Raw genomic sequence first — 23091 nt, forward strand, 5'->3', positions numbered from 1 at the left:
TTTGCTGAGGGACTGTGGTTCCCTGCTGGTGTGAGGTTTGCCAAGGTCCCCTTTCATATGGCAGGTTCTTTTGCTGCTTCTGAGCTCGTGTGCCTTTGAACAGCTCTGTCCCTTGAGTCAGGTGAAACACATACATGCACACACACACAATGCCAGGTTTTATTACCTGGATGGAAGAAACTGATGCTTTACCTATTGCTAACACCACTCCTACAAACACTGAAATCCATTAATGCCTTCCAGGGTGTCTCTAGACGTACGTCAGTTTATGGATATGCACAAGTGTTTGCAAATGTGGTGGTCTGGGAAAGGGAAGGAAATACTGTGTTGTGACACTGCCTGGAGGTTCATGTGTGTTTGGGGAAGGGGATATAAATAGTATGCAGTACTCAACTGCATGTCTGCTTCCAAGGAGCAGTTGACAGAAATAAAGAAACTTCTTTTCCCTCGTGCTGTGTGTTCATTTCCATTCCCTATGACAGATTAGTTGCTTCGTGGTGGCATTTGTCCTCTAAACCCTCTTCTTGTTGCAGTGTCCTTCCTCGCCACCCTAAGCCACATACTCACTCTTTCCACTTCTCTCATTCTTCTTCACTTTCTATGAAAGAAGGCTTTGTGGTGCCACTGACTGCTCCATTTTTCTCTGTTTTGCTACCAAAAGTTTGTCTGCCTTTACTTTTTTAGTTTCCTCCACTCATGTCCTAGACTCTCTTTCAGTCCTTTGCCTCCTAGTTCACTAGTCGTTTATACCCTGATCATTGATCAAGCCTAGAACTAGTTGCTCCAGCCCACACAGCACAACTTTGGCATAGCTGAACCTGCTTCTCTTGAAATACTTGCTTGACTTCTGTAATATGCTCTTGGTAGGCCTTCCATCACCTGTCTGATCAGTGTCAGTGTATTCTTCAAAAGAGCGTATTCTAATAAAGCAAACTTTGCCTATTGCTGTTCCCATTCTCATCTCCTATGCATTGCTTTTCAATAGTCTCAGTTGCAGAGATAGCTTTCATTGATTTATTATTCTTTTGATTTTATTTTCCCCTTCCCCCTGACCTGTTTCGAGCTAGTTTTTGGCTCAATTTCAACAGTGCTGAAAGAGTGAGCTGTTAATTTTTCTTTTCTAATCCTTCAGCCCTTTTCAGGGTTGCCCTGAGGAACCCCTGGCCATCATTCCAGCCTGTTGCTGGGCATCAGAGCAAGTTGCTGAGTATGGCACAATTCTTGCAGATGCTTTCTGTATGACATCCCAGAAATATAACCTTCCCAGTCTGTCCACGCAGACGAAACTCTCATTTCATGTCTCTGTTATTCTAGTATCTGTCTGTCCCCAGTCAATGCGATCTTGTGTTGCTGCTGCAGCCACGCTGGCACTGTGATGATGGCTCCCTCACCCCTTGTTTTGACACATCACTGTCTTGTCTCTTGGCACCGGTTCTGCTTTTGTGTCTTGTCCCACCTCGGTGGCATTTCTCATAGGTTACTGAACTGCCACCTCCAGCCTCAGCTTGGCCTGTGTACCACGCTTTTCTATCAGCATTTCTGTGTGTGACTTTCATGTGAAAACCACTGCCCAGAAATGCCCATGGTAACCATACCCCTGAACCCCTCCTTTGGTACCACGTGTACAGAAACTCCTCAGCAGAATTAGGCTCTTTGCAGGCTCCCATGTGCTACCTTGGTCTGCCCTGTCCTATGGTATCTACCTCCCTTCTTGGCAAACTGCCTATGAATCCGTTTTCTCTTGCTTTATGCTCTGATTGTGAATGTTTTGGGACCTATTTTCTAAATTTGGCCAGCAGTAAGTACAGGGAGCTCTAGTCCCCGGTGAGGATTCGTAGGCTCTGCATTCATACTGGGTAATAATTCTTTTGTGTAAATCAGATGGGTTCTTTAGCTCTTTTATCCCTTTCTCCAGGCTGAGTGATGCCTGTGACTTTAGCTGCCTATAATCCTTGTCTCCTTGCCTTCTAGAGAACGACAGGACTGCGAGATTGCTCAGGAAATCCAAGTGAAGCTTGTATTTGAAGCAGAGCAGCGCCGCAGGCAAGAGGAAAAAGACGAGGTAACCTTTAAAGCTGCAGGGATGGCAGGGCTATTTGTAGCAGCCCTTTCAGTGCCGGCATTTCTTGGTCATTAGCCACAGGAGTTGGCTTGTGTGGTGTCAGTTCTGGTCTTTCCAGATCTCTGTATGCACAGAGATTTTGGGGAGTCCTGTTACAGGAATAAGATATAATTATAGTCCTCACACTCCAGGGTCACAAGGGTTGCTGATGCCAGTGGCCTTGCTAACGAAGAGGGCAAGTAATAGGTGGGTCTTGTTGAGGTGTTCGTTGCCCCGGTGTAGGAAGTTGTAATTGTTTATGCACTCTGAGATCTGCTTGCTTTCTCAAATGCAAGAAGACAGGTACCGCTTTTGGGAGAATCCTGGGTCATAATTTCTTCACCTTTTTGGTACAAAGACTTCAGCGGGACCCTCAGTCCAGCCATCCATGTCTGGCTTCTCCTTATGTTCCTTCAGCTTGAAGGGCTGCCCTGGTAGTTGTGGAAGGCTTCCAAAAGGAGCTTGTAACAGGGGTGGGAGGAACACTGGCTAAAGGATTTGTGCTATAAGTGTAACTGTCTTATTTTTGCCAGGAAGGTGAAAGGGATGCAATACTGTTCACGTTGCCTGTGGAATTGCACCTTTCCTTCCTGCTTTACATAGAGAGTGGCTGGGCTGTCGGCAGTCTGACAACAGGTCCGTGCGACCTGACAAACCAGCGTGCTGACCATCTTGTGCTGTTGGGAGCAATCTTCAGATTAATGTGGCTCAAAGTAATGAGAAGTCATAAATATGCTTTGCCTTACTGCTGGTACATGGGAAGTTCCCAGGTGTGGCTGAAATGTAGCTGTGGACTGAGTTAGGCTGCATCTGGGTACCAGGGTGTGGCAGTGCTGCCCGCCCTTGCAAAAGGACTTCTGGAGAGTTTGAATGGAGACTGCTTTCCTTCCAAAGTCCCCACCAGTATTACTTCTTACGGGTGGGCTTCTGTGCTGATGCAGAGCCTGAGCAATGTGAGTGAGGCTGCGCAGTGCCTCAGCTTTGGTAACTGGCAGTGACAAACATCAGAGCTCCTTCTGTAGCCTCAGCACAGCATCTATACACGTACCCTGTAGGACACTCTGCATTACATCAGTGCTGGACATGCCACAATAGTCGTGTATTTGTCACACATGAGGGTATAGTAGGTGCCCAGCTTATGCAATAGTGCTCTGGTATCAGCTGTGTCTAGCGGTGCTATGCTGGTGCTGTGCTTGAGGTAGATCCCGTCTGGTGTGCAGGGTTTTTAAATAAACCCATAAGCCTATCTGCTTACAAGTCCAGTTTGTAAGAAGTGGTTTGTGTGGGTTTGCAGGTCCTGAGTTGTCTCAGTCCTGGAGATAATATAAGAAGTGGTTTGTGTGGATTTGCAAGTCCTGAGTTGTCCTGGAGATAATGTGCTTAAGCCCATATATTTATAGACTTACTGTACTTGCTAAAAGAGGTTAATCTTGTCAGGGGAAGGAATCTTTTTTCGGTTGTTTGTTTTTTTTGTTGTTTGTTTGTGTGTGTGTGTAAAGCCTGTGGCATCCCCAGATCCTCCACAAAGCTGAGCAGATCTGTTCTGAATCCTGAAATAATAGTTTGTACTTGAACACACATCCAATATCCTCTAGTGCTGGCTTTGCTCTGGAGGGTGTTGGCTCTTAGTTTGCATTTCAGTGATGCCTTTCCTGCCTGCAATGTACATTCCACATGCATGGCTCTGTAAAGGTCCTGAGGATTAGAAGGGCTTAAATGAATAGCATCCAAAGGGCTAATATTCCCAGCTGGTATCTTCTAGCCTCTCTTCCTAGCTTCAGACTAGCTCCACACTTGCAAGCTTCAGGGCCCCAAATGACCAAGCCCCAGGGAGCTGTTTGCTGTTGCTAGGTCTTGTTGATCCATTAGTCAAATGGAATGCTATTCTTTTTGATGGCATATCTACCAAAACTGCGACAGAAGATAAACAGCTACAGTCCCTGCAGTGCTTCTGCCTTGCACCTAGTCTGCTTTTCCTAACGTCCCTTTTGATTTTCTTTTCCTTCAGCATCTGTCTGTCAAATTGATGCATTTCCCTGCCTGGCATCTTACAGTCCCTGTAAATTACAGCCAGTTTGAGGCGAGTTCGTAACTTGCTCTGGGAACTTCTTCCAGTCAGAAGCACCTTCAGCTGGAGACATCTATGCCCCTAGTTTTCTTCCTCCGGTGAAGTCCAGGGGGGAGGTCCAGCCCGCTCATGTGAGTGTGCGTGCCCTTGTGTGAAATCCATTCTCTAAAGCCCAAGGTCACACGTGCAGTCCCTTCTGCCATGCTTTGGCCATTGGGGCGTTGCAGGCTTATGTACAGGTGGAACAGGAACCTGCGAGTCTGCAGCGGGGTTGGAAGCTCAGTGCTGGGCCTGGGTGAGTTTGGATACTGGTTGGTGAGATGGTCCCTTGTGTCAGCCACTAAGCTGGAAGCCCTGTCCAGCCCAGGGGTTGAATTTGAGTGTAACCCTGTCAGTGCCACGTCTGAAAAATTAAACTATAAGGATTTCTGTTATTGAATGAAGAATTTAAATAGAAGAATCTAGAGATATTTTTCAGGGGGGAAATTTAACATCTGTTTTCTTCCTTCTCTGCAGGACATTGCCCGTCTTCTTCAAGAGAGAGAACTGGAGGAAGAGAAAAAGCGCAAGAAGCGCTACCCAGAATCCCAGGGACACACAGTCTATGAAGAAAATGGAGGTATGTTTCTGCTAGATAAAAGATCAGATCTTGGCAGTATAGGTGAACCTGGTTATCTGGCAACTCCATACAGGTTTCCCTTATCCTACAGTCCTGCATTCAACATGCAGCATTGCATCAGTTTCCAGGGTCAGGATCAGACTTCATTCCAGAATCAGGAAATATTAAAAAAAAAAAAAAAAAAAAGCAGAGAAGAGAATTTTATAATTTTTGATGTCCTAGAAGATGGCCTAAAGGACAGGGGTAAGGTGTGTGGTGTGTGTAGGTGCAAGCACACCCACGCATGCATGTATTAAAAGGGCTTGTGGAAAAAGACAGTAGCTGATAAGCTACAGTTACTTCTGTGTAACACTGAAAGCATGTGGGGGAGAAATGCAGATGCAATTTCATGCTTGCATTTGAAAAGAAATAGTTCCATGTGCTCATCTGTGATGCTGGCATGGCTGCGTGCATAAAAGGAATAAATGCTGGTTCGTGGAAGAGCCTTTCAAAAATAACTCCTTGCAGGTATGTATCCAAGCATTAAAATTAGCACAACTGCTTTGAATGACTTACTGAATAACAAGGTCATCTCTTCAGAATGTCTCTGCTGTGATTATCATCTGGGACTGTACATTGTGGAAAAGATACGACCCACAGCGCTGTATTGCTTTCTCTTGGTTGGCTTTTATGATTGAATACAGACCTTCTTCAAATTGCGAGGAGAGAATCAGGGTGTGTTTAATTATGGAACTATCTGGGGATGGCTTTGCTGTGCACTGGTGGTGGTTCTTGTGTTCTTTCTTTAAAAAAAATGTGGTGAGGAAGAGATGGGCTGCTTTTGATTAACAGATTGTGAAGATGAAGATCAGACCTCTTATTTCTCATTTTAACATCAATGCCATTGGTGACTTTAAATGTCTTTTATTTGAACTCACACAAAGTATTTTAGTTTCAATTCGGAAGACGTTCAAGGATGGCCAAGAAAACACAAAGAACAAAGTGCAAAACAGTAACAGAGTGGAAACTTCATGACCACAAGTCCTGCTATGTGTACAGAGCTGGGAAAGTCTTTGATCTTGGAGTCTTATGGCCAACCCACACTTCATATTTTCAGAATTAAATGGGATGAGTCCCTGGAAAAAATACAGTATAGGTAATAGTGTTGCCATGTAGAAATGGTATGACAGGGTGGATTTTTGTCACAGAAATCAGCTGACAAAAGCCTGTGTCTCTCTGAACCGAGACTGATATGGATTTGGAGAGCAGAATGTTGCATGGGTCTAATTTTTCTTCCTGAAGTAATCAGTAGTCTCAGAGGTGGGCTCGAAAGTGTTTTGATTGATCATTCGTAGTAATTCTGCTCTTGATCCATGCTTCTTAAAAAGTAGAATGGACTGGAGTTGATTTTGGTGCCTGGATCTAGTCCATTTATCTGGAACCTTTTAAATGCTTGGGCACCATTTGATTAGGCTTCAGCATCCTTGGTTTGTATCATCGTCATTCCTTGCAAACTTCAACAACAACAGCAAAATAGCCCTTGCTTTGTTTGGGTTTTAGACTGTCTTGAGACTGAATAAAAACTTATCCACATCCAGGAGGAATGTGGATTAGGGCTATTGCTCCAAAGCAATCTGAGCTCTGAAAAAGTGGAAAAATAAGCGTGAAAAAAGGCATGGTTCCTCCCAGAAGTGTCTGTGCCATGAAAAACACTTCTGTGTTTCGCTCAGTCGCTTGCTTCTTGGGCAAGTAACACCAGGACCTAAAGAGTGTTTGCGTGGCCCCTGTGGAAGTTGCCGCAGGAACCGGTGCCTGCTGAGGAGTTAATTGCCCTGAGATACCCCAAAAGCAAATCTGCTCAGGCTGTCTGGCATGGTTGCCTTACCTACAGCAATCCTTTCCCAGCGCAGCCCATGCTTTGCTCTTTTGTGATCTCCTGCTCTCTGCTGCTGTATGAGCTTTCCTTAATGACAAAATTGAATTAATTCTTAGATCCTTGTTAGTATTGTTCAAAATCTGACTCTTGCTTTCAGGCTCTGGTATCTGTTGTTCAGTAAGTCGCTTAAGTTGTTGGTTTTTTTTTTGGATATTTCTTTCCTGTAAATCATGTGAATATCTAAAACTGAACACAAAAACCAACCAGTTAGGAGTAACCACAGCAGTTCCTGTTACAGTTCTTGGGCTTTTAAAAATATACCTGTTCTGGATAAAAGTCACACAGATTTGTTTCCAAGGTGGATTTTCTGTAGGCTGTATTTTTGCTGGCTCTGAAAAAGATTTTTCTGAATAGAATGACTTGAAGAGAACATTCAGTTTTGGTGTGTTTGTTCCCCCAGCTCTCACCTCCCCAAAATCTAGATGATTGTAAGGAAGGCAGAGCTATGTATTACAACAGGATGCAGTTCATGTGCAGTGAAATAGATTTTAAATATTTTTAGATACTATTAAAAAAAAAAAATCTATGACCTGTGGAGAAGGAAAGTTTTGGGTTTTTGGGTGTGTTTTTGTAGTTCTGTTTCAAGTCAGCCTCTGCCTCAAGGCAGGTTTTTTGGTTTGCTTTTTTGGTGTGTGGTTTTTTTTTTGTTTTGTTTTGTTTGGTTTTTTTTTCCCCAGAAATACACCTTTATTCTGAAAAGCTGTTGTAGAGAGAGATAATAGTTCACTCAGTACAATGATTTTTCTTAGCAAATAGGTTGATTGAAAAATAAATTGAACAACAGACTGTATACAGACAGACTGCTGTATCCTCATAGCTGTATTAGGTTTTATTACTGAAACTAAAAGCAAAGAAAATTTCCACCTGCTTTCTGGAAAGCACAGAGGAAGCAACTCTGCCAAGCTGCTGAGTAAGCAGCTTTTCCAGATACATTGCTGAGGTCAGGAGCCAGGGTTTTGTGAAGTCTTATCCTGCCCTTAGATTTCCATACCTCTCTCTGCAAACAGAGTGTAAACTTTTTGTTCAGGCACTGAGTAAGTGTGGGCCCTGAAACTTCTGGGTCTGCAAGAGATATGTGACAGTCGGATGGAAGATACCTGGATGCTGCAGCTATCCATCCATCTCATTGTTGCTGTCAAAAAAAAATATTCCATCCCACTTGTCTCCTTCTCTTTGCTTTACGTGGGTCTTCCCCTCATTAGGTGAGGCTGTTCTTTTCTGATGAAAACCCTTGTGCCTGAAGCCAGGGCAAGGCACTGGTGCTCATGAACTAGGATCCAACCTGACCCTCTGCTTGGCCCCTCCTGGCCTTATGTCCCCACCTACATCACCTCCCAGCCTTACCTGCACCTTGTGCCCTCCTTTGCCAGCCTTTCTCTGGCGGTTTCAGTATCCTGCAGCAGTGACACATCACCAGGAGATGAGCTACTCTGCTGGCGGTTTTTCAGCCCCAATATATTGATATGTCCTTAGGAGGTGCTTGGACACACTTTCAGGCTGAACATGTGCTTTCTACTCCAACCCCGTTGCCTCCTGTGCTGCCCTGCTGCTAGCCAGGCTGTCATTTCACGCTGTCCCATGTCATATCCTGCAAGCCGGTTACCCCATTATTATTCTTCCTGACCCCATCATGCTTTGCCTGCATTTCCAGCTTCTCCTAGCATCAGGCTCCCTCATCTGCATGCTGTGAGTCTGGCCTCGCTGAGCTGCCGTTAACCCCCACCCCACTAACCTGCTCGTTGTTTGTCCCCCCTGTTGCTCAGAGCACCCCTGGGGTGACCCCAGAGAGCAGGTTTCTGAGCCTCGCAGGGCACGTAGTGGTGACAGACACACACGCTGGCAGAGAGAGCACCGAGAAGCACCCTCGCCATTGTCCGACGGTGCCTGTGGACACAGGCATTCCACCTTGGAGGATTGTCGGAGGTCTCCTCATCCAAGTGAGCCCAGCGGTGACCGTTGGCAGGAGTGGAAATCAGCCAGCCAGGGGAGGTCCAGGAGACATCCCAGCCTTGACCTGGAAAGAGAGTCTGAGCATGGCACCCATGACCACAGCAACAGCTGGGAGCTGCGGGAGAGGAGGGCAGGTGGCAGAGAGAATGCTTGGAGACCTCTCAGTCTTGACCTGGAGTCCGACCATAGACTCGCAGACCAGGCGTGGTGCAGCAGAAAGCCAACAAGGCAAGACAGAAAAAAGCACCTTCCTCTTCTTGAGGTGGAACTGGAGGCTGAGCAGGAAACCTGGCATCAGGGTGGCAGCCAGCTGGTGCATCCTGAAAAACACAAGTCTCGTCATCAGGGCCACTTGTCACACAGAACGGTGCAAGATGAGAAGCACCATGATGCTGAACCTAGAGATAATCATAGGAGGGGTGAGGAGAGAGACTCCAAAAGGCCAGGACACAAGAGACATTCCCCCTCCTTACATGCAGTGACCCAGGGGAAGGTTGGAGACTGCTGGCAAGACTCAGGTAACCAAGTGATGGGGAAGGTGTACGTATGTGGGGGGGTGGACCTTTGTGTGCCCTGTCCTGGTGTCTGAAATCTGTGTTGTTTCCTTTGAAGGCGTTTATCTCCAATATCCAACTACGATGTGTACGTGGTAAATCATGCCAGGTTTTAAATCTCACTGAAATTTCTTTAGTGAGATTCTTCTTATCCATTCATGTTCTTGCTCTGTTTATTTCCTGACATGTTGCATGCCGTCAGAGAGGATGAGTAAGAAGATATTGTTGGAAATGGTGCCCTTAGTGTCCTGTGTTTAGGAAAAAAAAAGAAACCACAAAAAAAATCCCAAGAACCAACCAACCAACAACTAGCTGTTGGTTTTTTTTTTTTTTATGATATGTTTTATGCTGTGGTTGCACCAAAAAAAAACCCAAAACAAAAAACAAATGTTATGATTATACTTGTATTTTTTGATTTAGGACGCAGGGCTGTATGTAAGTGAGGACAGTTTCATAGAATCATAGAGTGGTTTGGGCTGGGAGGGACTATAAAGATCATCTAGCCCAAGCCCCCTGCCATGGGCAGGGACACCTTCCACTGGACCATGTTGCCCAAAGTCCCATCCAACCTGGTCGAACACTGCCAGGGATGGGGCATCCACAGCTTCTCTGGGCAACCTGTGCCAGCGCCTCGCCACCCTCACAGTGAAGTATTTCTTCCTAATATCTGATCTACATCTACCCTCTTTCAGTTTCAAGCCATTACCCTTTGTCCTATCATGACATGACTTTGCAAAAAGTCCCTCTCCAGCTTTCTTGTCTTTACCTGTAGGTACTGGAAGGCCACTATAAGGTCTTCCCGGAGCTGCCTCTTCTCCAGGGTAAACAACCCCAACTCTGTCAGCCTGTTTTCACAGGAGAGGTGCTCCAACCCTCTGAGCATCTTTGTGGCCCTCCTCTGGACTCGTTCCAACAGGTCCACGTCCTGTTTGTGTTGGGGGCCCCAGAGCTGAACACAGTACTCAAGGTGGGGTCTCATGAGAGCAGAGCAAAGGAGCAGAATCACCTCCCCCAACTTGCTGGCCACGCTTCTTTTGATGCAGCCCAGGATGCGGTTGGCTTTCTGGGCTGCAAGTGCGTATTGCCAAGTTTACTTACGCACTTACTTACCTAAGCCAGCAATTTCCATCCACTTATTATGTTGCCAGCAGGGCTTTCAATAAGCAGTTCACTTTGGTAAAAAATTCAGTAGTGGTTCTAGGTGTCCAGCTGGGCTCCATTTGTAAGATGAGGGTCTTGTCAAATTCTGTACAAGTGGATTTTTCTGGGAAACGTGTACCTGTGTAGTATGTTGTTCAGTAATGCTTGTGGACAGGTGGGCTTTAAAGATCCACATCCATCCTTCTGCTTTTAAATCCACATTGGGTGTAGGGATGACCTGCCTCTTAGTGGAAGTAGAGTTTACAGACTTGGATCTATCTCTTGTCACAGCATGGGAGACTTGTGCTTTAAGCCCTCTAACTGGTCTTCATTTGGATAAGATTAGGATGATCGTGTCTGTCTCTGGAGACACTGGTAGATTTATTTTTCATCTTTGCTATGTAAAAGTTTTCTTTGGGGAGGTGGAAGGGTCTTTGTACATAATCAGTGGGTTGTGATTTGCTCTGATAGAATGTGGTTCTGGGTGACTCAGTATCCCATCACATTGAGTCAGAATAGCCAGAAGCTCACGTCTTCTTCCTGTGGTGGGCTTCGTGCTCCCTTGAGAGTGAGCAGAAGTGATGTGGAAGTAACATTTATTGTTTGAGCAAATGAAGCCTGGCACCGATCAGTGTGTGAAGAAAGCTCAGCCTCGGACTGGCCAGCGAACAATTCCTGGAAACTTACTTTTATTCTTCATAGAGGTAATGCCGTACAGGAGCCTGTCGGCCATGCTGTTGTTCATTCCAGCACAGTAAAATTGTTTTCCTTGACCTTGGAAGCACGCTGAATAATTTAACTCTGACCAAGCTGGTGCTTTTTGCCAGAGTTCCTGTGCTGGCCAGAGGTTGCAGCTCTTTGATCAATCCAAGCTGCGAAGTGTCCTGGGAAAGGCCAGGCCAAACACTTGACCATAAGGTGCGAAAGCTGGTGGTGTTCTTACACTCAAAGGTTTGTAAGAGGGCTGTTAGTTGCTTGAGATCATTGATCAATTGATTCAAACAAAACAAAAAACAAAACCCCACACACCCCCTTTAGAAGAGGTAGGTGGCTTTCTGTTCCATAGTTTTATTCCATGTTGATGCATGAGATCTCTGGCCCTCTGCAGTTTGAAGTCTTCAGGCTGCTTGGTGGAGTATGATGGTAACTTGTTGGTAGATGCACAAAAAAATTTTCAAAGTCAGTTGGTTACTTCATGTTTTTCCCTTGGTCTTACAAGATGGGAAGGAAACTGATAGGTGGCCCAGTAAGACATAACAGGTATTTATAATAAATGTGTAAATGCTGTAGCTAGAGGCATGGAGGTTTTGAGTGAAACTTTCTGGATTTGAGGTGGAGGAGACGCAGGCATCTGGGGTGTTTGTATACTTCTGACATAAAGCAGAAAGCTCATTTAGATGACTGAGATGTCTGAACAATGCAGTTCAGACTGCAGATGGCAGAAGGCATTCATTGTATGTGAGTGAAGTCATGTGTTTTATAACAGGGATAGGGTGGGACTCCTTTGGCCTGATGCAAATAGGCTATGGAGACACTCAAAATGCAACATTGTAAATCACTTGGAGATAGGTTAACTTTAAAATAAACAAATAAAACTCTGTACTCAAAGCAAGACCTGAACCTTGTCTGAACTTCAAAAAGGTTTACTTGGCTGTTTTCTCACTGTGAATTGTAAAATTCGTGGGTCAGCCCAAGGAAGAAATTGTCTGAAGCCTCACGTGAGCCCGTCCCAGGCAACTTTTGCAGCCTGTGCTGCTCCAGCAGGGTGTTCACAGACTCTGCTGTGTTTGTAACAGATGTTGGGCTGCTTTCTGCTGCCTGGTTTTGCCCGTGTATCTGTGTTGACACAGTGTGAAAAAGTGACTCCTTTGCTAGCCTCACTGTGTCAGCAAAGACTGCTTCGAGGGGCATGACGCCTTTGCCATATAGTTACATTTGTCGTGTAAGACATGGTGTATCAGATATTTCTATATGCATGAAGAAACCTCCCTACAGTGCGTGGTGCACCTCAGCTAAAGGTACTCAGCTGTCTGGCAGGTATGCTGTCGTGGTCTCTGGTTCCCTTGAGCGGGGCTTTTGCACATGGCTGAGGAGATGGTGGGGATTTCCTTACCAAAGCACTTGAAAAATGTTTGAGTTGATTTTCTCACACAATTCTGTAGGCACTAAGTTGAGGGGGACGAAGCAAGCCATGTATGATACACCCCGAAGGGAGCAGGAGTTATCTGATGCAGAGATTGCTCGGAAGCTGCAGGAGGAAGAGCTCCTGGTGAGTAGAGAGGTTGCATTAGTCAGCTCGAAGGAACTAAGGTAGCCAGCAATGACAACTTGAATTTTTAAACATATTATATGTGATACTACTGTGCGTTTGGGTGATTACCTTTGTCTCCTGTACAAACACGTATGGAGTGACAGCTGGCATCCAGCCGGTAGAGCCCTATTTTCTGAAATAAACACCCAAAATTACATGACCAACGCAGAGTGATATTAAATGAACATTTCCAGGCAGGTAAAAGATGGCCTGTGGTCAGCCCAGAAGTGAGACAGGCTAGTGTCCATCTTTGAGAGAGGGGGCAGCAGGGTGGACAGCGTGGTGTGGTGTGGCCTGACAGACAGGTGAGGGTGCAACTTGGCTGAAAAGCTGAAATGACAGCTTGGTGTTGGGTTGGGAGGTAAAGTTTTGAGGTAGCTAAGTATATTTGGAGAAGATGGTAGCTTATTTGTATGGGCACCTACTTGCCCTGCCCAGCAGGTTGATGAGTATGAATAATTCAGAGGTGTTACTCTTCTGTATCTGTGTCTTGTCTGGCCCCCACCTTTTTTTTTTTTTTTTTTTCTCTCCAGGCTAATGAGGAAGATCAGAAAGCAGCTCAAGTAGCCCAAGATGAGGTGAGGAAGAAGTGAAATGTTTGTGGTATTCCTTTACTTGTGGAAATTGCTAAACACCACTTGTCCCCTCTGACCCTCTGGTTGTTCATTTCCCTCCTTGTTAGGGAAAGCTCAAGGCCCTGGTGGAGTTTGTTTCTAGCTGGTTTTCATGTGTATGCTCAGGCTGGCCGAGCAGGGGGTTGCGTTGCCTGTTGCAACCGTGGCAGAGGAAGGAAGTTTATGGCTGTGTATGAGCATCTCTTGTAACAGACTATTGGAGATGCTGCAAGATGAACCCCCCACCACTGAAGGAAAAGGAGTAAAAGGCAGAAAGGCTCTGCAAGCACAGTTCTGGCAAATCAGGGATCCACTGGGCATGCTGCATGTAGACAGTCTTAATTCTGCCCTTTCACTTGATTTCTGATCACCGGTGGGTGAAATCCAGGTTTTGCACCCTTCCTATTCAGTAGCTGGCCATAGGAAAGGACTTAAATAACTCAAACCCACAAGAGCAGTGAAGCCATCTGGCATGCTGTCTGTATTTTCCCTTCTAGGAAATTGCCCGACTCTTGATGGCTGAGGAGAAAAAGGCTTTCAAGAAAGGGAAGGAGAGAGAAAAGTCTTCCTTTGACAGGAGGAGGCATGATCAAGACTGGAAGGTATGTCAAACATCAGGCACCACAAATGAAGTGCTATAATGTTATTCCCATTTCCAGAGGGTGGGGAGAGTGTGCAGTGAGAGCGAAAGGAATGATTTAGACTCTTGCATCCAAAGGATCTTGCTGCCTGTTATTGACCTTCTTCCCAAGTCTCTTGGAGCCACCTACTTGGTTAGATGCTCTTTGGCTTTAGCCTCAAGGAAAGTAAGGCTTGGGCTCTGGCCTTGGAGGTTGGCACTGGACATCACAGCACCTTGTGGCCTCCCTCAAGCACTGTCAGTCCTCCTGGTTAGGAACTTCCCTTTGCTGTAATCCTGACTGTAGCAATAAAAGCAGTACTTGGTTCTGTTTGTGTACCACAGGTATAAGGACAGCACAGCTGCTCTGGTTTTCACTCTGCTTCATAATAGAATTGGCTCTATAATGAAAAATATTGAGTGTATCGAACCTAGATTTTTGTATGAGTAATATTACAGAGGCTTGGCTAGATGATGTAGGACATGAAAGGAAACAGATTTCAAGGTCTGCACTGGTAAGGTGATTAAGGGGATGTTGTGTTAATCTTGGGGCCAGTTGGAGGTAGCTCTGATGTTTTCAGCCTCTTTGAGTGGTTGCAGGAGCACAGCTGTGTGCAGCTGGTTCCTCATACTCAGCCCAGTCTCGTGTACAGTCATTACACACTGACTGCATTTGACCCCAACTTCAGGATGAATCCCCCAGCACTGTCTCATATTTAGAGCAAAAACTGAGTTTGGCTCAGCAAGGCTGGGTTTCATTTACTGGAGACTAGTCCCAATACTGCCGTTCACGTGTAGTTGGCTGTAGTTAGTTGTGTGTATAAACTGAGCATGAAGGGACTGCATGGAGCTGTGGCAGCCTGGTGTCTTGCAAGGCACACAGGTGAGCTGCTTTCCCTTCTTCCCATCAGCATGATGCAAGCGAGTCTACACGCTCAAGGTCAAGAGAAGGGCCTGAAACTCAGCGGCACAAAGGAGACAGGTCTTCAAGGTGAGCTTGAATTGGCTGGTAAGAATGGGGAAATGCAATCGGGAAGCTGCTTAGAAGCAGAGTCTTCGGGAGGAGTTGTGGGGCGACCAGCCTGACCCACTTACAAGGGATTTGGTAGAGAGCAGAGGTTTTAGCACCAAAAAGAGACGGAAAGCACAGAGCTCATGTAGTGTTTGGTGACACGTGTCACTTACTGTGCTTGTGGCATTTGTCCATATTGGTCTCCCTGCCTGGCGCTGACAGAGATTGATGAGCTTGTGCAGTGACATTTGTTAAATGGCAGAGAAACATTGAGCGGGTTAAAGAGCTTCTAGGGATGTCAAACAAAATGTCATCTCTGGGCAGCAAGGAGTAATCACAATGCATTTGCACAGCTGCTCCCTTGGTCCCAGTTAGACCTGTACACTGCTCCCACTGCCGTGTGTGGACACCCCTCCGTAAGCAAATACATTGTGCTTTGGGGTGCCTCATCCCAGAGCTGATGGGAATGTGCTGTAGCCCAGTGCTGCTTCTGAATCGTTTGGTATCCTGGCCTGATGCTTCTCATGAGGGAGTGAACCCTGGAAGTGACCCCTGTGGCTTTGACTTCCAATCCAGATATGAGCCTAGAAATTCTTGTCGAATTTGCAAAATCAACAACAAATCTGTGTGCAGGTGGAGACTGACTGAGGGAGATCATATTAAAATACTCTGGGGTTAAAACTGGCAACCATTAAACACTTTAGAATGTTGCTCTTTTGCATGAAGTTTGCATCAAGCTTCATAATGGAGATTTTTATTCCCTGACAACTTGAAACCAGTATTAAAAGAAAGTGGTGCATGAGAAGTAGTAAATACTGTGCATTTCTTGCCACAGAAACAGTAACAGTCTGTGCTCGGAGGAGCTGGTGTGCAGGTAGAAAGTCTGGGCCAGACATGGCTTGCATCAAACTGTCAGGGAACAGACCAGGTGGCAGAGATGTTGCTTTTGCCATGCGGTTATCCCTTTGAGTTTTTTTTCCCAACACTTCTTTTTCACTGTGCTTAGCAGGTCACAGCCTCCTCTCGATGACTTTGAACACACTCGGTATTACACAAGCCAGCCCAGCCCCTTGCGCCAGATCCCCAAAGCTGAGCACTCTCCTAAAGGTAGGATCAAGCCCATGGTTGCCCCAGCACTTGGGTTATTGTGGGCTGCTTTCCTCAAATGAGCAGCCTGCAGGACAGGATGTTTGGAAGGGATGCTAATGGTGAGGAGGAATGGATATTACTGCCCAAGCAGGCAGGTGATGCTAGTCAGTGTTAGAGTTGTATTTGCTGAGCACCGTTGCAGGCTGAGACACTAAAAAGTTGGTTTGCCTTTTTTGTCAAACTGCTTTCTGCGTGTCCTCCGTGATCTCTTAATGATGAATGACTGTAAATTCAGGCAGCAAATGAAGGAGAAATAACATGAAGACAATGACATGATGGATTTTGGGTGATGTGCTAGTATCAAACAATCCAATACAAGACAAAACCTTGCAGTAGCACCCGTCTGGTGGGTGGATGGGATGATCAGACAGAAGCTTGTCCCGAGAACAGGCTTGTTCTGTTCTTGTAGCATCTCAGCACTGCTTTGTTGGCTTGTTTCCTGAAGTCACTTGGCACAAGAGCAGTGCGGTTAGGCTTGTGCCCCCCAGTTTTTTAAATCTGAATACCAATTGTCTGAGTTATCTGTAGATGGAGTCTCTGGGGGAGGAAAGGGGCAGTCAAGAGTTCGACTCAATTGCTCAGATTTCTTCCAGCTCTACTGCTTGTGACTTAAATGTGGACACTTCCCAAAACTTAAAGTTTGGGAAACTTGTGTGTTCTGTTTTCAACAAACAAGCTGGAAAGTTGATGACACTTTGTATAGAGTCTGTTAGCCCAGTGTGCATTCCACTTTCTGTAGTGAGACTGTGCATTGTGGCTGCAGCACCAGTCACAGCCTAGAAGAAATGCGAATGTCTGCCTGCCTGGTGGACCTCTCCTTCCTTTTGCTTGAGTCATGCAACATATGGTTCCCATTTTGGCATTTGACTTTACCAGTACCCGGGAAGTCACTTAGACATTCAAGAGGGCAGGACATGTAAAAGATGTAGTATTTTCTTCACCTGGATGTGTCCTTATGGATTTTTTTTCTTTCTGTTTTGCTTTCTAGGTTCCCGTAGGAAGCAGTAAACTGTGCTAGCCTTTGCTTTGGTACTGACTCTTCTGTAGCAAACATTACTGGAATTGCCAGGCAACTTTCTTGATTCCTTACCCAATGAGAGGTCCACCCTCCACTCCCAACATCTCCTCTTTAAGTGTCATCATATTAAGTAACATTGTTCGTTTCAATGTCTTACTCATGTGATGACTTAAGCAGTGCAGTACAATCTAGCCGCTGCCGAGCTATGTGAATCATTTAGCTGACTTAACAGCTCCCTTTTACTTTCTTTTGAGGCTTTCTTTTTGTTTTTATTTTTATTGTTAAGCTTTGGCTGGAGCTTTGAACAAATAGAGATGCATGTACAACAGGGAAGACGACCCAAGAAATCAGTTGGGTTATGGCAATGCAGCAGAACTTCAGAAGTACAAGTCCTTTCTGTATTAGGATGACTTAGCAAAGAGAGTCATAAGAGGAAATGTGTTTCTTCCTGTGCTGGCTAAGACAGCTGAGTCAACCTGACAGTCATGCTAACTTGCGGGAAGGAGAGAGCATCTTCATAACATACAGCAGCAAAAGCCAGAACCTGGGACTAGTGAAGAGGAAATTGTCTAGAGAACAAAATATCATAACTGCTGTGTTTCTTTCTAGGGTTTCCAGCAATCTGGGTAGAGTGTGTAGTCGGGCATTTGGCTCCAGGATCTAGGATAGAACAGTTAAAGGATAATTTCAACTGAAATTAGACATCGTCTGCATGACTTTTAAGACGTCCTAGGGCGTTATTGAAACTGTGACTTGTGGGTTGGGAAGAATCATACAAAAATTTGAATGCCTGAAGGGACCTCTGTGGTCACCTGCTTTGAGCTTCAGTGTGGCAGAAGCCAAGGAATTTCACTGGAGCCAAGTAGGAACTACTGCAAGTCCTAGCTCAGTTGCTGATGCACTTGAGTACAGTAACTTGTGTCTGAACCTGCATATGTCTGCATGAGGCTGAAGGAGGGCCATATAGGCACTGAGCATTGCATCTAGACTCTACAGTTACAGGCAGCTTTGAGCTAGGCAGTGCTGAACAGTTCACACAATGTCTGTGCTGATTGCCTCTCCTCTATACTGCTCCGTCCAGCACCCCAGGCAGACTCCAGTCAGAATAAAACTATTGCTTGGTATAGCATGGTCTGCAAGTTTAAGTTGTCTGTGTAGATCTGCCCATGCATTGATTTTAATTTCCCTGCCCCGCAGCTCCCCCCCCCCCCCCCCCTTCAATGGCTTTTTTTCCCCTCCAGTCTTTGAAAATCATTCTTCTCTTGCACAAACAAGTAGTCTTTTCCCTTGGCCTCTTCTCATTTCAATTCTTTTGTCTTTTTAATAATTTTTTGCCACTTTTTTTTACATGCATTTTAAAACTACAAAGCTGAGCATCTGGACACTGGCTTGGATTCTGTTCAGCCAGTACAAGCTAGTTATTTGCCAGTCCAGTTCATGGCAGCAAGCCTGATTACCTTGCCCCTGCAGCCCAGTTTCCATACAGCCCAGCACTGAGGCTCTCCCACCATGTTCTTTGTCATCTTCTGGCAGCTGCAGTTCTGCTGTTGGCTGTGCTTGCCCTCACCACTGATCTGCCTGGGAAAGGAGCTTTGACAGCTCTAGAGCTTTGTGGAGAGCATGTGCTGGCATGGAGCACCAAGACATCTGAAGAGACCACGACTCTGCACCTTCCCCTAATACACAATTTAATCCCCAAGGCAGCTGTAAGGCTTTAACTTCAGCTCTTGTCCTTGCTCACAATAGTTTCTGAGGCAAATGGCTGGGAAGAGGCAACTCCTTTTTGTACAGAAGTTGCAGGGACAAGTTTAATACCACAGCACAAGCCCATGCCTTGCCTTGACCAACAACTCAAGAAACATCCATCTCTTACCCCACTGGCCTCTTGGTAGCAGTTCTCTACCTCTGAAGAGCCGTATAACCACTGGTAGACCTCTGCTGCAGGCATACACTAGCCAAAAATCCTGTTAACATAGGACTGTGCAGTGGCAAGCATCCTGCTAGCTGCATACCCTTGCTTCCAGACTGTGAGCTTGCTCACCTGCATGAACCCTTAAGTGACTTGCAAGGTCTTGCTTGCTTACTGCTTCTTCTCAGGAAATATCCCAGCTGGCGGCTAGATTGTACTGTCCTTGCTTGTTCTCTGTTCTTGTTCCATCTGTCCATTCAGAAGTGTTAATGTTGTTTTAAAGGATCTGGAAAAAGAGCCACATCGACCCTATTTTTTCCTTTTTTATTTGATAACTTGGGCCAATGTGGCAACTTCATCTGCAAAGAATTTATTTTGTAAAAATTTATTTTTGTATTTCATGTAACAGTCAAAATTTCTACTGCTGAAAATGCCTCTTTTTTAAAATTTTTTTTTCCCTGTGGGTTTTTCCCCTCCATTGCCATCAGAGTATTTACTGTTGTGAAATGGGTGCCTGGTGGGGTTTTATGAACTAGTACTTTCTACAAACACCCCAGTTCAGGCCCTGCTGCTTGTATCATCTGGTGCACTTGTAAAAACTGGACGGGGAAAGCCCCTGCCAAATCAGAAAGTGGATGTGCTTTGTACTAATTGTGCGTGGGGAAAAATGGTGACCCTCTGCAAAAGGCAAGGGGAGATTGCCAGCTAGGAATTCAGCCCTTCCTGGGCCTCTAGCTGGCTGTGACGGGCTTTCTTGCACTGCAGTTGGCTGATGTAACTTCTATCTTACCCTGATTGAAAAAGTCACGAAGGCCCTGAGCCTGCTGACATGTGGAGAGCCTATTAATTCAGGAGGGATGCTTGGGAGTATCCAAGTTGTTGACTTCAGTGGGAGTAAGTGGAAATGCGATGAGAGAAAACTCCTTGTTGATTGTGTTTGGAAGCTGGGTAAAGTCTGTGGAACACCTCAGTGCCTACTCTGCAGAGCTGCAGGATCTCCTTAATGGCCTCCTCTGGCCAACCAAGCTCTCCAGCCATGGCACCAAGAGACGAGAGCCCAAGGGAAGGATCCCAGGAGCATCTGCTGCTTCCTTGGATGCCTTCAGGGAGTGCTGAATGCTTTGTGGGCTGCTGTGCTCTATATACTCCCTTAGACCGTACTTTTCTATTCTTACTCTCACCTTTATTAGGTTGCTGGGCCTTGTAAGTGCTTCTCCTGTTTTATTTTTCCATAGCCCTTTAGAAAGGGGGGACCTAAGGTTTTGTTAGAAGGGGCTGACACCTATCGAGAGAGAGAGAGAAATGCTAGGAAGGTAGCTGAGGAAAGCATGTAGGAAATGGGGTATAAACAGAGCAATTGTTCATCTAACATGTTGTGGGCCTCAGGCTGTCATGCAGGTGAGAGTCTTCCTGAGGCAAAAGTTGCAGCTGGACTTGCATGTTTAGTAACCACTTTTGGAAGGAGATTCCGTGGTCCCATTGAAGTCAATGAGAGTTAAGATCATGGAAGAACAAGGAGCCAACTCATCTTGGGGCTCAGCAGCCACGGTTCTGCTGAGAGTCAAGAAGATGCAGCTTGTGTAGGCCAGATGCAAAATCAGCACCTTGCACCTGTGGCCCTGGAAAGAGGCACAAAAAAAAAGTTGATCTTTTAAAAAAGAAACAATCAGAGCAGCATTTCCTTTTTATGACAGAACAGCGTTTAAGTAACTTCATTTTTTCCTTGTTTTCTCTTGCCAAGTTTTAGTAGCTTTGCCTATGAGTTTGCTCTGGATTTAATAGCTTGTCAGAGCACTTGCTGGGACCCCTGCCCAGGTCATTCAGCTCTTGCATCCCTTTCTAACTCTGTGCATTAAAAAGGCAACAGGCACCATGTGGAACATTCATCACCATGAAATCCTGGCACCTCCTAACCTTCACAGTAGGCACACCTCACCAGCAAGAGCTCTCGCCGCCACCTCACCTCCGTCCGAAGCACAACAGTTTGCAGAAGAGAGGTTAGGCGAACCGGAGTGATCGTGCCTTATATGCAGGGATGCTCGATGTCTTCAGCAGGCTGATGTGAGTCACCTTGCTATGAAACATTGTCTTAATGTGGACTGTACAGCTTCCTGCAGCAAGAAGCAGTTGTCGTCATGCAGATAGATCCAGCAAGTTAATCTCATCTATTTTTTAAAGAACTTCATGGTGTTGAACTTAGTGGGGTGGGAAAATATCAGCTCTTAGGGGTTAGTCTCATCCATGAATTTCTCCTCTTGGGGAGGAAGAATAGAAGTTACAAATGCTGCAGTCTGCTTCACTCTGTGAAAGGGATCTTGTATGTACAGTATTTTTATATCTCTGCATTCCCACCTGTCAGGATTTGAATCAGGATTAATAACATTCTCTTACTTAGGGAAAAAAAAATGGATTTTTATTTTTACAGTGCTAGACCTTTGTGTGTTTTTATTTTGTGCCAAATTACAGCCACTGTTACATTCTAGTGTTTTCAGTTTGTTGATCAATGTGTATATTATATATATTTTTATTATCAAGGTTTTTATTTTAATTCATATTAACCTGTATGCAAACTAACTGTGGATTGCTAATTTATATATAAGGGGAGCACTTGGAGACAGTGTGAGGATTCCCCTACTTAGTTTACACTCTTGTAATCTAGCACAGCCAGTCCATGAAACTCGTGGCTTCTTACACAGAGCAATCTCCTGGGCATCTGTCACCCTGAGCACATCGCTCCTGCTGTTCCTCAGGGCAGTGCTGACGCTGCAGGACTATATTAGATGCAATAGGAAACGAAGCAAGGGAGCTCCCTGCTGTCCTGCTGCTGGCAGTGATGCCAGGGAGAGTGCTGCAGCAGGAATTCCCATCTGGGGGTGACTCAGATTTAGTCTGCCCTGTATCTGTCCCCAGCTGATGGACAGTTGGTTTTGCCCTGCTCTCTCAAGGCGCTCAGTGCTTAGTTTTGCAGTTGCTTTGGGAGGTGGGTGTGGGATACAGCGCTGAGGCACGGTGGTGTCTCTCGCGTGAAGTTTACCACAGGCAGCTTGTCTTTTGAACGTTGCAGAGGACAAGCATAAACCTACAGAGATTCCAGTTTACTGTACTAGGTAAACACTTGCCGTAGCACATTTGTGGCTGTGCAGCACTGCTGTGGAAGCTCTGGCTGTGCTGCATACAAGTGCCGCTCGGACTGCTATGCCCAGGACTGGCTGCAGGAGACAGGTTTTGTGTTGAGAAGCTGTACTGCCCTCAGCTTCTGTGCTGGAGATACCATCAGCCATCTCTTCCCCCTGAGTAGCACAGGGCGAAGCTTAGCTGTGCAGTTTGGGCTTTTCCTGGAGAGTCCCAGAGAAGACAGTGGCACACACAAATGTGTATTTTCTACTTCATGGTAAACAAGTTCCGCTGTACCAGTGTTCACTCTAAGTAGACTCCACGGTCTGTCTCCAGCTGCATCTGTGCACTGCAATATAGGTAATTGTCTCAGAGAAATAACTGCCGTTGTCTCATTTAGCTCTTCAGGGTAAACTTTCAGCCTGTTGAATCTAAAATGTTAGCCATGTGGTGAGATGGATTAGTCAAAGGCTTAAATTCCTCAGAGCTGCAAGTGTACCCTGCATTGCAACAGCTAATCCTTAAATATAAATTGCACACTGACAATAATCTGTCTATGCAAGCCTATTTTTTTTTTATTATTTTTGACTGTTCACTCTATAATTTTACTGGGTTTGGCATAGAACTTCTGAATGACACTTAACCCAAAGTATCATGTCCATGTGTGTGTATAGCATGTTTTGCTTCATACTCATGAATTCTCATTGAATGTAAAGGGAACATTGCCTTGCCCCATTTCGTTCAATAAACCGCTGTATTTTGTTATCCACCACATCCTTCTGTCCCTCCGTGTGCTTTTCTGGAAACACTGAAGTGGGTTATACAAGAGCAGGCGAAAACAAGAATTCCACCCTTGGCTTCTGGAGCTCAGCTGCTTCTACCAATAATTATGTTCTTCCAATGTAATAGATGTAGCAAAACAGATTTATATTTAATTTGATTATTTTGTGGCCAGAGAGATGGAAAAAAAAGCTGTGTAATATCTTGGAAAGGATCTG

General features: G+C 45.5%; 1 protein-coding gene across 5 annotated transcripts in view; it reads left to right on the forward strand.

Annotated features, from left to right (window-relative positions):
- The window catches only part of CCDC50 (coiled-coil domain containing 50), a 45488-nt gene extending 22621 nt beyond the window's left edge, over positions 1–22867 (forward strand). The window contains exons 4-12 of one of the 5 annotated variants that reach the window (XM_056358028.1): positions 1972–2062; positions 4686–4788; positions 8467–9171; positions 12510–12616; positions 13192–13236; positions 13770–13874; positions 14803–14882; positions 15910–16010; positions 17041–22867. In XM_056358028.1, coding sequence (XP_056214003.1) covers positions 1972–2062; positions 4686–4788; positions 8467–9171; positions 12510–12616; positions 13192–13236; positions 13770–13874; positions 14803–14882; positions 15910–16010; positions 17041–17060 — 1357 coding nt within the window. In that variant the 3' untranslated portion in view covers positions 17061–22867. The remainder of the gene's footprint in view (positions 1–1971; positions 2063–4685; positions 4789–8466; positions 9172–12509; positions 12617–13191; positions 13237–13769; positions 13875–14802; positions 14883–15909; positions 16011–17040) is intronic. The other 4 variants (XM_056358029.1, XM_056358030.1, XM_056358031.1 and 1 more) reach the window with 4 other exon arrangements.
- The last annotated feature ends 224 nt before the right edge of the window (positions 22868–23091 follow it).

This window comes from Falco biarmicus, chromosome 13 (genome assembly GCF_023638135.1).
Source record: "Falco biarmicus isolate bFalBia1 chromosome 13, bFalBia1.pri, whole genome shotgun sequence".
Lineage (NCBI taxonomy): Eukaryota > Metazoa > Chordata > Aves > Falconiformes > Falconidae > Falco > Falco biarmicus.